The sequence below is a fragment of the Eschrichtius robustus genome, chromosome 16 (genome assembly GCF_028021215.1).
Source record: "Eschrichtius robustus isolate mEscRob2 chromosome 16, mEscRob2.pri, whole genome shotgun sequence".
Taxonomy (NCBI): Eukaryota; Metazoa; Chordata; class Mammalia; order Artiodactyla; family Eschrichtiidae; genus Eschrichtius; species Eschrichtius robustus.
This window is the reverse complement of record NC_090839.1, coordinates 83694541-83711186: the sequence shown is the minus strand read 5'-3', so window position 1 is coordinate 83711186 and position 16646 is coordinate 83694541. Positions and strand designations below refer to the sequence as shown.

General features: G+C 52.3%; 2 protein-coding genes across 2 annotated transcripts in view; one reads left to right on the top strand and one right to left on the bottom strand.

Annotated features, from left to right (window-relative positions):
* The window catches only part of MLXIPL (MLX interacting protein like), a 54799-nt gene that overhangs the window by 32897 nt on the left and 5256 nt on the right, over window positions 1-16646 (bottom strand). The window lies entirely within an intron of this gene.
* Window positions 11334-15169, top strand: VPS37D (VPS37D subunit of ESCRT-I). Its single transcript, XM_068524171.1, has 4 exons — window positions 11334-11471; window positions 12789-12960; window positions 13432-13514; window positions 14118-15169. The coding sequence occupies exons 1-4, from the start codon at window positions 11334-11336 to the stop codon at window positions 14478-14480; spliced, it is 756 nt and encodes a 251-aa protein (XP_068380272.1). The 3' UTR covers window positions 14481-15169.

Below are 16646 nucleotides of genomic sequence, written 5' to 3'. Positions count from 1 at the left end.
TTCTTGGATTCTGGATCCTGAGCCCTCTCTGGGGTATGAGCTTGCCTCTTCGCTACCCGCCCCCCCGCCCCGGCTTGAGTGAGGGGGGCAGGTACACGACAGTATTAACCCCTTCAGCTCAGCAGAGCCATAGAAGCGCTCCTCCCCATTTGACAGGTGGGGAGACTGAGGTCCAGCATAATGGAGGCTCGGACTCTCCTCGGGCTAAGCACCTGCCCCCACCTGACCCCCTCCACGCCCCTTACCTGGATTCTGCGCGATCTGCGGAGGGCGTGGTGGCTCCCAGCCAGGGCCACGAGGTCTCCCGTGCTGCGTCCGTGCTCCGGGCAGAGGCTACTCGCTCTCGGTGCCTTCTCTGCACCGGCGGCAGAGGGCTCTGCGCTGTCTACGCAGCGGGTGTGGACGCTGGCACTGCCCGGCCCCCGCCCTCCCGCCCCCTCAGGGTGTCCTTTGCCCCTTGATCCGGTGCCTCCTTCTCTCCTTAGCACGTGGGTGGCAACCGCTCACCCAGCCGGCGGCCTGTGGGGCAGCCCTGGCCCGGGCCATGGGCCCAGGCGCCTGCCAATCCCCGTCTGCGACCGGCTCGTGCCCGCTCACCTTTAACCTCCCTCTCCGCGGGGCTTAGTGCCCGGCTCCCAACCCGCGGGCTGGGTTGGAGAAGGGAGGAGCCATAGGTGTGGAGCCAGGCCTGGGTGGGCAGAGGCAGAGGCTGGGACAGCCTCGGTTACGCCCTGAGCCGCAGCCCCTCTTCTCTCTTGAGTTCCCATCCTGCTCACCGAGCCCCGTTCATTCCCTGAGCGCCAGCTCCACTCGTGCCCCGTCCTGAGCCCCCGCCTGCCTCTGAGACCTGCTCTCTCTCCCTGATTTCCCATCGTCCTCACCGATCCCCACTCCCATTCCTTGAGCAGCCCTCCCATTCTCACACACCCCCACCCCTTACGGAGCCCTCCCCCTCCACACCCTTTACCCTCCCTGAGCTCCCGGTTCCTCCTGGAACCTCTTTCTGACCTCCTTTCTCTCCCCTGGGTCCCTGTCTCCTCCTATGCCTCTGCCCTCTCCCTGAACCCCACCACTAAGTCTAAGTATGTCTCTTGCAATATTTGGGGCATACTTATACTAAAAGATTATTCATACTGTTTATCTGAAATTCAGATTTAACTGAGCATCCTGGATTTAGCCTACCCATATGTAAAACAGGGGAGGCAGGGGAGTTCCGACAGGATCTTCTCTCTCCAGGGCCCCTCTTAGCTCCAGCTACACTTATAGAAAAACCTCAGGTTGATGTGGAAGTGGTCTGGAGGATGTTACATCCCTTGCAGAGTAAGAGGACAGCAAGGTGAAGATGGGAAGCAGGGTGGAGGGGATGGCCTTCACATCAGAGAAAGACAGAGGGAAGCAGAAGTTCCTTGAGGCAGTCCAATCCTGGAAGGTCTCCTGAAGGAGCAGGACGTTCATGGTTACTTTGACGCTGAGAAAGAAGGCAGGTGAGTTAAATGACTCTGGTGGATGGCTCCCCCTCCCTTAATGGAAACTGGGAAGGGTTGGGGGTCTCCTCATTTAAGGAAGTCTCCTGAAGATAAGTAGAAGGTATCTCCCCCTTTACATGAAGATTCTTTAGAGTGAGGACAGGGTCTCATTTCAGCAACAAATTACTACCATTTCTAGCTAAGATTTGTCAAGCACTGACCACTTGCCAGGGTCCTGCCTATATTTCCTAAGCCCTTTATGTGGGTTAATTCATTGAATCCCTTCAACAACCAAATGGGGTGGGTGTTTTTCCTTATTTTACAGATGAGGAAACAGAGGCACAGAGAGACTGAGTAATTTGTCTGAGCTTCATACAGTGAAATTAGAGCCCAGGTGTCCTGGCCCTGCACCTGCCATGTAATAGAGCCTGTGCTGGGGGCTGGGATTGGGAAAATGACACAAATTCTGTCTCACAGGGGACCTCGAGTCTAGCAAGGAGTGGGGATGAGTGAGTCTTTAATGACTCTGGTACAGGTCAGGCTGGGATCAGGGCTGGGACAGAGTGTGCTGGGAAGGTAGGATTGATTCTGCCTGTGGAGGAGGAGGTGTGTGCTAGGCCAAAAGGATGGGTCAGTTCTTCAATAGTTTTAGGACAAGGCATTGGGAGGAAGGGCATTCTTTTTATTTTTATTTTGGCCACATCACGCAGCTTGCATGATCTTAGTTCCCTGACCAGGGATTGAACCCGGGCCCTCGGCAGTGAAAGCACGGAGTCCTAACCACTGGACTGCTAGGGAATTCCCATGAAGGGCATTCTAGGTAGAGGGACATCTTGGGCAAAGGCAGGAGAGGTGTAGAGATGCAGTGTGAGACTGGGGAATAGTCAAGAGTCTGGCTTGACTGGAAGGGGGTCTATAGGCAAGTATGAGATGGGGGAAAAGGAAAAAGGAAGAAAATCATAGAGGAACACAGACATTAGAAAAAGAAATGTAGACCCCATCTGGGAGAGGACAGGGAGCCATAAAAGAGGGCAGGGGGCACTCAGCCGAGGAGTGGCATGTCTGCCTCAGCTGGGCCAGGACTGCACAACTGCCTTGGGGAGGTGGAGGGAGGACTTGCCCAGCTGAAGGGACTGACTGTCACTTTGCCAAAGGTCTTGGGTCTCATTCAACTCTAGATCCAGCCCCAGAACAGGACCTTTGTTAACAAATTAACACACTTGTAAATGTCGGCAGAATTGGGTGAAGAGGATTTGTCGACAGATCGAAGGTTTAGGGGTGAGAAAGGCTTTCCTGATTTGAGCCTAAGTGCCTGGCAGGATGCTGACCATCTAAATCAAATAAGGGGGTATGGGGGAAACTGACTGTGGGCAGAGGTGGGAGATACTGCATCGAAGGGTTGCTGTGGGGTGACGTCCAGGAGGCTGCTGTCCTCAGGATGGCAGGTAATGTCTGAGCCTCTCACAAGGAAGGTGGTGGAGCTCTGAGGCTGCTGAGGGTGTCAGGCTGCTTATTTCTTCAGCCTGGATTGACACCTCCCATGTACCTAGCCCCGTGCTTGTGGGAACATGTTCATAATGTGGTAAGAGAGTGTCCCCTTCAGCAGAAAGATAAGACGGCTGAAGTCAGAGCCTTCACTTTTTATGAGGTTCAAAACAGCTACAAATGATCTATTGTTTAGACTCCTGTGTCTATATACCAAAACTATTTTTAACAAAACAAAGGAATTCCACACCCGTTAGAATGGCTAAAAAGAAAAAGACTAAGCATATAAAGTGTTAGTAAGAATATGGAGTAACTGGAACTCATATACTGCTGGTGGGTATGTTAAAACAGTTTGGAAAACTGTTTGGCGGTTCTTAAAATGTTAAACAGACACCTACCACCTGACCCAGTCATTTCATTCCTAGGTATTCAGTCAAGAGAAATGAAAGGCTATGTCCATACTAAGACATAAGCAATGTTAATAGCAGCTTTGTTTGTAAAAGCTTTAAACTGAAAAAAAAAAAAAAAAAAAGCCTTAAACTGGAAACAATTGAAAGGTCCAGCAACAGGCGAATGGATAAACAAATTGTGGTATATCCATACAATGAAATATTATACTGAGATAAAAAGGAACAAACTGATAAATGCAACAGTCTGGATGAATAACAAAAGAATTATTCTGAGTGAAAGAAGACAAATAAGAAAAATAGTATACACTGTATGATTCCATTTATGTAAAATTCTCGAAAATGCAGTCTAACCTGAAGTGACAGGAAGCAGATCAGGGTTATCTGGGGATGGAGTTGAGGGGTGTGGGAGAGACTGGAGGGAGTTACTACAAAAGAACATAAAGGAACCTTTTTTTTTTTAAATTTTTTTTTAATTTTTGGCTGCATTGGGTCTTCGTTGCTGCACGTGGGCTTTCTCTAGTTACTGTGAGCGGGGGCTACTTTTCGTTGTGGTGCACAGGCTTCTCATTGCAGTGGCCTCTCGTCACGGAGCACGGGCTGTAGGTGCGTGGGCTTCAGTAGTTGCAGTGCGTGGGCTCAGTAGTTGTGGCTCACGGGCTCCAGAGCACAGGCTCAGTAGTTGTGGCACACGGGCTTAGTTGCTCCATGGCATGTGGGATCTTCCCAGACCAGGGCTCGAACCCCGTGTCCCCTGCATTGGCAGGTGGATTCTTAACCACTGCACCACCAGGGAAGTCCTGAGGTCCAGATTTTAAAAGGGATATGTGTGTGTGTGTGTGTGTGTGTGTGTGTGTGTGTGTGTGTGCTGGGATAACTGGATAGCCACAAGCAAAAGTATGAAGTCATATCCGTACCTCACACCATATACAAAGATTAACTCAAAAGGGATCAATGACCTAAATGGAAGAGCTAAAACTATAAAACCCTTAGAAGAAAACATAAAGGTATAATAAATCTTTATGATCTTGAATTAGAAAATGGTTTCTAAGATATGATGCCAAAGTACAAGCAACAAAAGAAAAAAATAGATAAATTGTACTTCATCAGACTTTTCATAAAAACTTTTTTGTGCATCAAAGGACGCCATCAAGAAAGTGAAAAGACAACCTACAGAATGGGAGAAAATTATAAACCATATATCTGATAAAGGACTAGTTTCCAGAATATATAAAGAACTCTTACAACTCAAAAATAAAGAGACATGGGACTTCCCTGGTGGTGCAGTGATTAAGAATCTGCCTGCCAATACAAGGGACACGGGTTCGAGCCCTGGTCCGGAAAGATCCCACATGCCACGGAGCAACTAAGCCCGTGCGCCACAACTACTGAGCCTCTGCTCTAGAGCCTGTGAGCCACAACTACTGAGCCCGTGTGCCACAACTACTGAAGCCCATGCACCTAGAGCCCGTGCTCCGCAACAAGAGAAGCCACCACAATGAGAAGGCCGCGCACCTCAATGAAGAGTAGCCCTGGCTCGCCGCAACTAGAGAAAGCCCGTGTGCAGCAAGAAGACCCAACGCAGCCAAAAATAAATTAAATTAAATTAATTAATTAAAAAAAAATAAAGAGACCAATAACCAACTGAAAAATGAGCAAACTGTCTGAATAGGCTTTTCCCAAAAGTAGATATAAAAATGACCAGTAGCACATGAAAAGATGGTGAACATCATTAGTCACCAGAGATATGCAAATTGAAATCATGAGATAACACTTCACACCCACTAGGAGAGTTATAATAAAAAAAGGTAGACAATAACAAGTGTTGGTGAAGGAATTGGAACTTCATACGTTGCTAATGCAAGTGTTAAGATGGTGCAACTGCTTTGGGAAACAGTCTGGCCTTTCCTCAGAAAGATTAAACATGGAATTATCATATACCCACTCATTGGTATATAAGCAAGAGGAAAAAACACGTCACATAAAAACTTGTACGCCAATGTTTATAACAGCATTATTCATAATAGCCAAAAAGGTGAAACAACCCCAATGTTCACCAAGTGATGAATGGATAAACAAATTGTGGCATATACATACAATGGAATATTATTTGATCATAAAAAGGAATCAATAGATATACAATGGAATATGATTTGGCCTTAAAAAGGAAGGAAATATTGACATGCTATACAACATGGAAGAACCGCGAAGACATTATGCTAAGTGAAACAAACCAGTTGCAAAAGGACAAATACTGTACGATTCCACTTATATGAGGCACCTAGAGTAGTCAAATTCATAGAAACAGAAAGTAGAATGGTGGGTGTCAGGGGCTGGGGCGAGGGGGGAATGGGGAGGGAGTATTTAATGGACATAGAGTTTCAGTTTGGGAAAATAAAAAAGTTCTGCAGATGGATCGTGGTGATGGTTGCAGAACAAGGGGAATGGACTTAATGTCACAGAACTGCATACTTTAAAATGATTAAAATGGGAAATTTTATGTCACATATGTACCACAAAAAAAAAATTTCAAAAGGAATCATTACTAATAAATTCTACAACATGAATGAATCTTAAAAACATTATATTGGGACTTCCCTGGTGGAGCAGTGGTTAAGAATCCGCCTGCCAATGCGGGGGACACTGGTTCGAGCCCTGGTCCAGGAAGATCCCACATGCCACGGAGCAACTAAGCCCGTGCGCCACAACTACTGAGCCTGCGCTCTAGAGCCCATGAGCCACAACTACTGAGCCCACACGCCACAACTACTGAGCCTGCGTGCTACAACTGCTGAAGCCCGCGTGCCTAGAGCCTGTGCTCCACAACAAGAGAAGCCACTGCAGTGAGAAGCCCACGCACTGCAACGAAGAGTAGCTCCCGCTCAACGCAACTAGAGAAAGCCCACGCACAGCAACGAATACCCAACGCAGCCAAAAATAAATAAACAAATAAATACATAAATAAATTTATTTAAAAAAATTATATTAAATGAAAGAAGCCAGTCACAAAAGACCACATATTATAGGATTCCATTAGTAGGAAATGTCCAGAACAGGCAAATCTATAGAGACAGAAAGTAGGTTAGTTGCCTGGGGCTGGTGGTCGGGGTGGGATCTGGGGGAAATGGGGAGTCACTGCTAATGGGCACAGAGCTGCTTTTTGGGGGCGATGAAAATGTTCTAAAATTGTGCCAATGGATCCACAGCTCTGTGAATATACCAAAAACCATTGAATTGTACAATTCCAATTGTTGAATTGTATGGCATGTATCTCAATAAAGCTGCTTTTTTTTTTTTTTTTGAAGGGGTGGTGATTGAATCCTTGGAGAATAATGAATTTAAAGATTGAATCGGGCTTCCATGGTGGCGCAGCGGTTAAGAATCCGCCTGCCAATGCAGGGGACACGGGTTCAAGCTCTGATCTTGGAAGATCCCACATGCCGTGGAGCAACTAAGCCTGTGCACCACAACTACTGAGACTGCACTCTAGAGCCCACGAGCCACAACGACTGAGCCCTCGCGCCACAACTACTGAAGCCTGCAAGCCTAGAGCCCACGCTCTGCAACAAGAGAAGCCACCGCAATGAGAAGCCCACGCACCGCAAGGAAGAGTAGCCCCCACTCTCCGCAACTAGAGAAAGCCCGCGCACAGCAACGAAGACCCAACGCAGCCAAAAATAAATAAATAAATAAATTTATTAAAAAAAAAAAAAAAAGACTGAATCAGGGAGCAGAACCATGAAGATGAAGTGTTCCCTTTCTCCAGTCAGCCCCTGGAAGATAGTAGGTACCCCATAAATTAAATCCAATGGATCATTTCTAGAAAGAGGAACCCATTGCAGTTGCTGTTTTCGGAGAACCGACTAAGTGCCAGGCATTGTGGTAGACACATATCAAGTCACATAATCCTTCAACTACCCGTTTTACAGATGATATAATTGAGATTCAGGGAATTAAGGACTTTGCTCTTGGTCACATAGGAAGTGGCAGAGGTCAGAATGGGACCCAGGTCTGTCTGACTTCAAAGCTAAGGTCTAAAAATAGACCCTAAAAATTATTAATTTTATATAGAAGTTTTCAGGCTTACTCCAAAGTATTAATATAAAGAATAATACAGTGCACACCTGTGTACTCTCACTCAGCCTAAGAAACTGAACTATCTCTTAATGCCATTGAAGTCCCCTCTGTCTCCTCCCCGATTCCATCCCTCTTCTGCCAGACAGCCACACTGCTGAATTTGGTATTTATTGTTCCTGTACTTTTACTTTGTACGTATCTCCAAGCAATAATATAAAGTACGGTTCTGCATGTTTCTAAACTTTATATAAACAGTATTATACTGAATGTAGTCATCTGAGGCTGCCTTTTTTTCACTGTATTGTTTGTGAGATTCAGCCAAGTTGACATGTGTAGCTGTAATTTGCCCATTTCTGTTGCTGTGTAGTACGAAGTGTTCCACTGTATTGGACATTTGGGTTGTTTCCAGTTTTTCGTCATTACAAGTAGAGCCACTGCAAACATTCCCATTCTTGTCTCCTAGTCCAAGACAGCGAAAATTCCTAGGAGTCTGTGTTAGTTTCCTATCGCTGCTGTAACAAATTACCAAATTAGTGCCTTAAAACAACACAGATTTATTATCTTACATTTCTGGATGTCAGGAGTCTGAAATGGGTTTCACTGGGCTGAAATTAAGGTATTGGCAGGGGCACACTCTCTCTGGAGTCTCCAAAGGAGAATCAATTTCCTTGCCTTTTCCGGTTTCTAGAGGCTGCCTGCTCGTGGCTTCTTCCTCCATCTTCAAAGCCAGCAACGTAGTGTCTTCAAATTTCTCTCTCACTCTGACCCTCCGATTTTACTGTCACACCTCCTTCTCTGATTCTGACCCTCCTGCCTCCCCCTTATAAGGACCCTTGTGCTTACACTGGCCCCACCTGGATGATCCAGGATAATCTCTCCATCTCGAGATCCTTGATTTAATCACATCTGCAAAGTTCCTTTCACCATGGATGGTAACATGTTCACAGGTTCCAGGGATTAGGAATGTGGACACCTTTGGGGTCTATTATTCTGTCCACTGCAGAGGGGAACAGCTGGGTGGTGTGATACGAACACCTTTTCGTACAAACTCGAATTACGAGTTTGTCAAACTGCCCTCCAAAGTGAATTGATTCTCTCTCCCACTAGCAGTACAAAAGCATTCCTGTCACTTCCCATCCTCACCAACACTTGATATTATCTGACTTTTTAATTTTTGCCAACTTGACGCCTGTGAAATGTCTGGACTCTGACTGCTATGCGGTCAAGAAAGACATGATGGTCAATGGCGTTGAATGTGAAAAAGAAGGGCCCTGACAGTAAGAAGCAGTCCATGACCTTGGCTAGTGCAGTGCCCTTGAAGTGGTGGTGGTGGGGGGATGAAGTCAGACTGAGTCAAGGAATAAGGGGGGGGGGCGGGTATGAGGAAATGGATGCAGGGAGTACAGAGTCTAGATGGTATGTTAGTAGGCTTGGACTGCCATAACAAAATGCCACACACTGGGTGGCTGAAACAAAAGATACCTATTTCTCATAATTCTGGAGGCTGGAAAGCCCAAGATCAAGGTGCCAGCAGATTTGGCTTCTGGTGAGAGCTCTCTTGCTGGTTTTCAGACAGTGGCCTTCTAGCTGTGACCTCACACTGGTGGAGAGAGAAATAACTTTGGTCTCTTTTCCTCTTCTTATAAGGGCACTAATCCCATCATCAGGCCCCATCCTCATGACCTCATCTAAACCTAATTACCTCCCAAAGGCCCCACGTCCAAATATCATTACATTGGGGGTTAGGGCTTTGACATATCAATTTTGGGGGGAAGTACTCAGTTCATAACAGGGTACTTTCAAAATATTGGGTGGGGGTGGTGAAAGGGAGGTATCAGTCTAAAGGCAGAAATTAAAGGTGAAAGAGACAGAGAAAGAAAGAGACGTAACTACTACAGTGGGGGAGGCATCCTGGAGGGGGCAGGTGAAGGTGAGACCCATAGCACAAGGGTACCTAGGCTTGCTTTGGAATGAGGGGAGGCTCCTCCTCCTGGAGGAAGGAGAGAAGAAAGGGCACTGGGGCAGGTGCAGAGAAGATCCAAAGAGGTGGGGCAGGAAGTGGCAGAAGTTCTCCCATGTGATGGGCAGTGGAGTCACCTACTGAGGGGGCAGGAGTGGGTGTAGGAGGTCTGAGGAGTGTGGGGAAGGTTCACAGGGGCCGTTGTTGTGGGATTCCACAGGGGACCCACTGGGCTGAACAAAGGGGGATTGGTGACGAAGAGGGGACGAGCCAAGGCAGGAGCTCCCATCAGATCTCACCAGGGCCTCTTAGAGTGAAGAATGCCTGTTGCCCGGCCAAAGGAGGGCTGGACAGGGGGAGTGTCTAGGAGACCCCTGGAAGCTTAGTGGAAACAGTGGGTCTGGAGGACGCAGACCAGAACCAGGGAGATCATAGCCAGGAAATTGGGAAAGGTGGAAGAGCTCTTGATAATACCCAGGACCGTGGTGGAGGGACATCAGGGACTGTGGGGCACACAGTGCAGCCTGGGGAGGTAGAGAGGGCTTCCTGGAGGTGGTGATGTTCCAGCTGAGTCTTGAAAAGGAAAACCAAATTTCAGTTGCCATAAAAATGTGGAAGAAGTGTTGTCTTCACAGTCTATCAGCAAGTCTGTCCTGCCCCACTCCATCAGTTTTGTCTCTTTCTCAGACATCTCCACCACGCCCCCTGTGCTCTGGCTGGATTGGGAGAGTCCTTGTTGGGCACTTTCAGCTTCTATGCCTTGGCTTATGGACTTCTCTTTGGTTTCACTATTTTCTCCTTCAACTTCAGAACTCCTATTCATCCCTTAAAACCCAGCTCAAATGTCACCTCTGCTGGTGAGCCTTTCTGATTGCCCTGGTGCCACCTTGGTGCTTTCTTAGTAGTGTGGTGAAGTGGAAAAAGCTCACTCACTACTGTTTGATTTTAGACAGGTGACAATCTCTGAGTGTCTGTTTCCTGACAATGGCACTGGCCAAGCCTAGTTGTGAAGATAAGGTACATGACATCCTCAGGCATCACATGGGACTCACAAAGGAAGACATCGAGCCATGACACCCACCATTGTGTCTTGTACTAAAGTAAGCTGAGTGAGAATGTGACTCTGCCTTAATCCATGAGCTCTTAGAGGGTAGAGACCATGCCCCGACAGGGCCCAGCCCAGTGCCTAGCATGGAAGCATCGTGTGCTCCGTGGACACTGCACATAAAGGAAGAATTGATATTGCCTGTCGTTTACTTGTAATGTGACTTTGGGGAGGTGACATCATCTCTGAGAATCTGTTCCTTCATCTTTAAAATAACAATAACTCGTATTAGGTATTCATTTAACTACAGGTTAGTGACTCAACATTCACTACCTTTAATCCTCACATTGTGTTATCATCATCCTATTTTATAGAAGGGAAAACTGAGGCTGGGGGAGGTGAATGACTTGTCCAAGTTAGCAGCGGGCAGGAGCTCCCGGCACCCGGCCAAATTCAGAAAATTGTGCGAATTCACGGGGTAAATGTGAAATAGCCTTGCGAACTGTAAAGGCCTGGGGTGGGAGAGTCCGTGCCTGGGGGCGTGGTGAATGATGGCCGGGAGGAGAGGCAAGGAGAGGCGCCTTAGATATCCGGACGGCGGAAGGAGGATGGGTTGCCAGGCGATCTGTGGATGCGGGAGGCGCGGCGAGGCGCGGCGAGGCGCGGCTCGGCCGGGGTGGGAAGAGGCGCGGCCCGCCCCCTCCCCGCCCCACCCCCAGCCTCCACGCCGCGGCCCCTTTAAGAGCGGGCGGGGCGCCCTCTGGCGGCGGAGCGGCGCGCGCTGCCGGAGCCAGAGCCCCAGCCGGATCCCGGAGCCGGAGCGGAGCGGAGCCGGGGCGGAGCGGGCCGAGCGGGCCGAGCCAGCAGCCGAGCTGGGGGCGCGGGCGGGCGGCATGTACCGGGCCCGGGCGGCGCGGGCGGGGCCGGAGCCCGGCAGCCCGGGGCGCTTTGGGATCCTCAGCACCGGGCAGCTCCGGGACCTGCTTCAGGATGAGCCCAAGCTGGACCGGATCGTGCGGCTCAGCAGGAAGGTAGCGCGGGGGGCGCGGGCGGGGGGCGCGGGGGACGGGCCGCGGCCTGCCGGACCTGCCGACCGACCGAAGGGCCGCGCCGGCCGGGCTGAGGGGCCGCCGGAGCCTGGCACGTACGAGTGGGCCCGGCGGAGCCGCCCCCGGGGGAGGGGGCGCCCTGAGCTGGCCTGGGTCGGGTGGGGCGCCGGAGACCCAGGGAGGCGCCCGTGCACCCCCGGGATGGCCGCGAGGCGTGTCCTACAGCGGCTGCTCCAGGGAGGTGTGTTCCGGGGGGCAGGGGGCGGCTGTTTGTGGGGGCCCTGGCTCGCACACCCACGTTCTGTAGGGCCAGAAAGGGGAGGCGCCTTCCATGGAGAGAACTAGGGGCCTGTGTGACACCTGGGGGGGCCGTTGGGAGGGCGTCCGTAGTCTGGGGGTGTAAGAGGGGGCTTTGTGTCTTCCGGTGGGGAGGGGTACTGAAAGCTGAGGCGTGTATTCCATAGGCCACCATAAGAGAAAGTTGTATATTTCACAGGAGATAGGCCCGGGCTGGTTGTCTGTGGGGGGGCAGAAAGGGAAAGTGTACATTGGAGGGAGGCAGGCAGGAGGGGCGTGTGCATCCTATAGGGGACAGATGGAGGGTAGTGCGTTCTCCAGGGGCAGGGAGTGGAGGCTCGGCCCGCCTAGTAACAGAAGGAAATAGCGTTCTCCAGGGCCAGGAAAGAAAGGGGTCTGCTTTCTGCAAGAGAAGGAAAGCTGGGGGCAGGTGCTAGGGGATCAGGGAGGAAAAGGGGGTGTGTATTCCTTGGGGTGTGGGGATTCCACTGGAGGGCAGAGGACGGGGTGCGAGGGAAGAGAGGGGGGTTTGAGGGGGTGCTGTGCAGGGACAGGGTGAAGACATCACTGGAGAGTAAGAGCAGGGGGTGGGAGTGTTTTCGGCACAAACACCTGAGGAGGAAACAGACAAAGGCCTGGAATGAGAGGGAAGCTGCCCATGCATGGAAAATGGGACAGAGGAGGGAGGGGGACTCCTCGGGGACCTGAGCAGACATATTAATTGAAAAATTAAAAATTAACTAACATTTGTAGAGGCCTTCGTAGTTTTCCTCACCTAAGTCTCCCAACAACCCTATAAGGTAGATGCTTTTAGCTCATTTTGTGGAAGAGGAAACTGAGGCAAAGCGGGGTCTGGGCTCTTATCGTCCCTCCACCTGTTGGCTTGCCATCCTGAGATTGGGGTGCTTTCGGCTTGGCGCGTGGGCACTGTCGCCCAGGGTGGCAGTAGGTGGCCATGGGCAGACTCCCTGAATGGGCCTCTGGGCTCTTCCCTGCCGGCAGTTCCAGGGCCTGCAGCTGGAGCGCGAGGCATGCCTGGCCTCCAACTACGCGCTAGCCAAGGAGAACCTGGCACTGCGGCCCCGCCTGGAGATGGGCCGCGCTGCCCTGGCCATCAAGTACCAGGAGCTTCGGGAGGTGGCCGAGAGCTGTGCAGACAAGCTGCAGCGACTGGGTGAGGGACGGCCGGGAGAAATGCCTGGGGTGGGGGGCAGCTGGCCATCTGGCTGGGTGGCCTTGGGAAGTGCCAGGCTCTGAAGGTTGGGACTTGGGCAGACCTATTCCCCGGGCAAGTTTGAGGGGTGCTACTGCTGGAAAATTACCGAGTTGGGAAAGTGAGCAGTTGATGGGTAGAGCTGGGTTCCAGAGGCCAAAGTGGGGCCCAAAACCCAAGGGCCTGGGGTGCTCTAGGAGACAAAGCCCCTGCTCCCTCTTTCGCACTAGGACTGCGGGGAGGCGCATAAATGGATCCGGCGGGCGTTGTGCAGATGAGGAAACTGAGGCTCCAGAGAGGGGAGGGGAAGCGTAGAATCACACACAGGGTCAGTGAGAGTCAGGTCTGGGCCCTGGGGCTCTGGTCTGTCTGTCCTGGGTGACAGGCCCTGAGTGCAGGGGCTAATTCACTCTGTCCCTCTGTGGCCCTCAGAGGAGAGCATGCACCGCTGGAGCCCCCACTGCGCGCTGGGCTGGCTGCAGGCTGAGCTGGAAGAAGCTGAGCAGGAGGCTGAGGTGAGAGAAGGGGCAGCTGGGCCTGGGGACCGGGAGGGGGGCCCCATCCTATCATCATCCCCCTCCCCTCAATTCTTACACTGCAGGCTTGAGAGCCCCCCTTCCAGGAAGCCTGCCCTGAGTGCCTGGCTCCCAGGAGTGCCTGCTGCATTGCTGTCCGCACTGGACACAAGGCCCACCATCCCCACCTGTAACTTTCCCCCAACTTCCTGTGAACATCTCAGGGCAGCTTAGGCTGGGTCTACAGAGGAGCTGGGACAGACGTCTCAGTGCTGGGCTGGGAGCACAGTGCTCAGTGAGCTGAAGAGGTGGAGGAGGAGGGTCCTGGCCCTGATGAGAGACACCTGTCTACTTCAAGTGTGTCTCCATCTCTGATCCCGCCTCATCCCTGGCCCGGCAGGTCTGGTGATAGTAAGGAAATCAAGGCTTGAGGGTAGAGGACGTTCATCCGCAGTCACTCAGCAAGGGGCAAGCCCAGGCTGGAACTCAGGTGCCCCGTCCCCGAGCTGTGGCGTGGTCGCCATCGGGAGGGATTCAGGGTGGGAGGAGAGCCCTCAGTCTTTGGTCACGTTCCTCCCAAACTGTCCTTTCCTCCTGTCCCAGGAGCAGATGGAGCAGCTGCTGCTGGGCGAGCAGAGCCTGGAGGCTTTCCTGCCTGCCTTCCAACGAGGCCGTGCCCTGGCCCACCTGAGGAGGACCCAGGCGGAGAAGCTGCAGGAGCTGCTGCGGCGCCGGGAGCGGTCTGGCCAGCCCGCCCCCACTGCTGCTGCGGACCCCCCCAAATCCTTCCCCGCTGCCGCTGTCCTGCCCACTGGGGCCGCCCGGGGGCCACCAGCAGTGCCCCGGAGCCTGCCCCCCTTGGACTCCCGCCCAGTGCCCCCGCTGAAGGGCTCCCCCGGGTGCCCTCTAGGCCCAGCCCCTCTGCTGAGCCCTCGGCCCTCGCAGCCAGAGCCCCCCCACCGGTAGGATCCAGGGTATGGCTCCCCACTGGGGGGCCCAGACAAACTTGATGCGTGGCTCCTCCTCCTCCCCCACTGCCGGGGTGGGGGGAGGGGCAGGCCCCTCCCCCTGGCCCTAGGCAGGCCCTGGCCCTGGAGGCTGAACTGGGGAGGAGGGTCACCTGGAGGATGCCCAGAGAGAGGGCCGGGAGTGGGGTGGGCAGGGTATTATTTCCTCTGCCGCTGAGGAAACTCTGCCTTTTTTTCTCTCCGGCTGGGGCCTCCCGGGTGATGGGCCAAACCCAGTGAAAGAACTTTACTCATGGGGGCCTGGGAAGATGCCCACTTCCCTCAAGGGGCCCTGCCTAGGGGGCCTATCGCCCCCTGCCACTCCACTAGGCTCGCACAATGCCAAGGCTGACAGGAGTGTTTTCCATCATGTCCTGAGCCTACCTTTCCCCCAGTTCTGGGGTCCACCACCTAGGAGCCAGGTGGTCAGGCCCCAGCTGTGGGGGCAGGGCCATGGGGCTACTACCTGCCCCGCTCATGCTCCAGACCCTGGGGCAAGGTAGGCCAGGGGCTTCCGACCTGCACCAGGTGAGAGTGGGCCCTCCCCCGGAAAGACCATTCTGTATTTTTCTGTCCCCGTCTCCTTAGAATGGACACTTTTTGAGGGCAGGTCCTTGTCTTTGTATGTTCTGTCCCCAGCCCCGCCTCCCAGGGGCCGTCAATAAATGTGATGGTGAGGATGACGATGCTGCCTGACTCCTCTCTGCTTCCTCATCCAGCCACTCTGCTGTTGCAGCTTCCACAGCTCAGCTCCTGTGCTTCCTACTCTTGAGATGCCCTCCTCTCCTCTCTGCCCATCCGAAGCCCGGCTGTCCTTCAGGTCCAGCACTGCTTCTGCCTCTTCGATGAAGCCTTCTCTGATTACCAACCCATGGGAGTCTTCCCTAAGTCTTAAACTTCCCAGCACTTCTGGCCAGAAGCACACTCTGCTCCATCACAGTTGCCTCACCTGTATGCACCTTCTTTTCCTGGGTGGCCTGTAAGCCCAACCAGGATGGTACCTGCTCCTTCTCTGGCCTGCCAAATGACCACCCCCACTGAGTGATGGAGAGGGTTCTATAGGGCTGAAGCTACCTGTCTTCAGCTCGGGTAAACATTAGGTGGCCAGCTTGGCTGATGACTGCGGGACAAGAAGATGGGAGAGTGGGAATATGTCTTGGATCAGCTTAGGTCAAGTCTAATGAGATGAAGTTTGGCAGGAGGTCACAGAAGGTCCTGCAAGTAACAGGGGACAGTCAGAGTGCTGTAGAAGCTAATGTGATCTTGGTCCATGTTAGTGGGGCTAAAACCACCTAGAATGAGGCAAGTGCTGGTTTGGCTTTACTTTTTACTGAAGTTTTAGACTCTAAGGGAACCCCAAAACAGCACCTTTGGAGTATAATGAGAAAGAGGATGGGGGCTAAGTCCCCTACAGAACAGCTGAGGGATCTGTTTGACATACAAGTATGTGATGGCTAGCCTTTGAGTCTCTAAAGGACTGCTTCACATACAGCGAGACGTTAAGAGTCAAGACCAATGGGTGGAAACCACTGGGAGCCAGATTTTGGCTCAGTATGAGGCTCTTGATTCACGGTTGCTACTGCTGGTAGGTTGGTCCCCATCCCTAAAATTGAGTGAGCAGCACCTGAGTGACTGCTTGATGAGCTCTTAAGAAATACAGGCAATAGTTAGAGGGACTGGCCCATCCGAGCTTTTGAAAGCCCCTCAAGTCCAGTCAGATTCACCCCCAGCAGGGGCAAAGCACTGATGGTGCCCACTTGAGAAGCTTCATCCCACAGTGGCCTTGGTTCTCCTGCTCCTCACTGCTAGCGCTTGAAGTGCTGGAGACAAGGGACGCTGGAGATGATACCGGGTGCCTGCCTGAGATGACAGAAGACTGAACAGCCCCAGAAGACCGCCCACATTCTCCACACAGCCTGGGGCAAGCCGGGCCCCTCTCGGCCTGGCCTCCCACTTCTGGTCCATGCTTCTAGGGAGTTTTTCGTTTGTAACCAAAAGGAAGAAGGGCTAATGGTGGTCATGCCTGAGCCTCCCTCCACTATTGTGAATTGGGGAGCGGCCTCTACAAGGCAGAGGCTAATGTCCACAGTCTGGTTCAGCCTCCCCTCCCCAGGGCAGGTAAGAA

Coding starts and splice junctions, on each gene's coding strand:
- VPS37D (XM_068524171.1), top strand. CDS start 11,334: ATGTACCGGGCCCGGGCGGCGCGGGCGGGGCCGGAGCCCGGCAGCCCG. Junction 11,472..12,788: donor TCGTGCGGCTCAGCAGGAAG/GTAGCGCGGGGG, acceptor CCCTGCCGGCAG/TTCCAGGGCCTGCAGCTGGA. Junction 12,961..13,431: donor AGACAAGCTGCAGCGACTGG/GTGAGGGACGGC, acceptor TGTGGCCCTCAG/AGGAGAGCATGCACCGCTGG.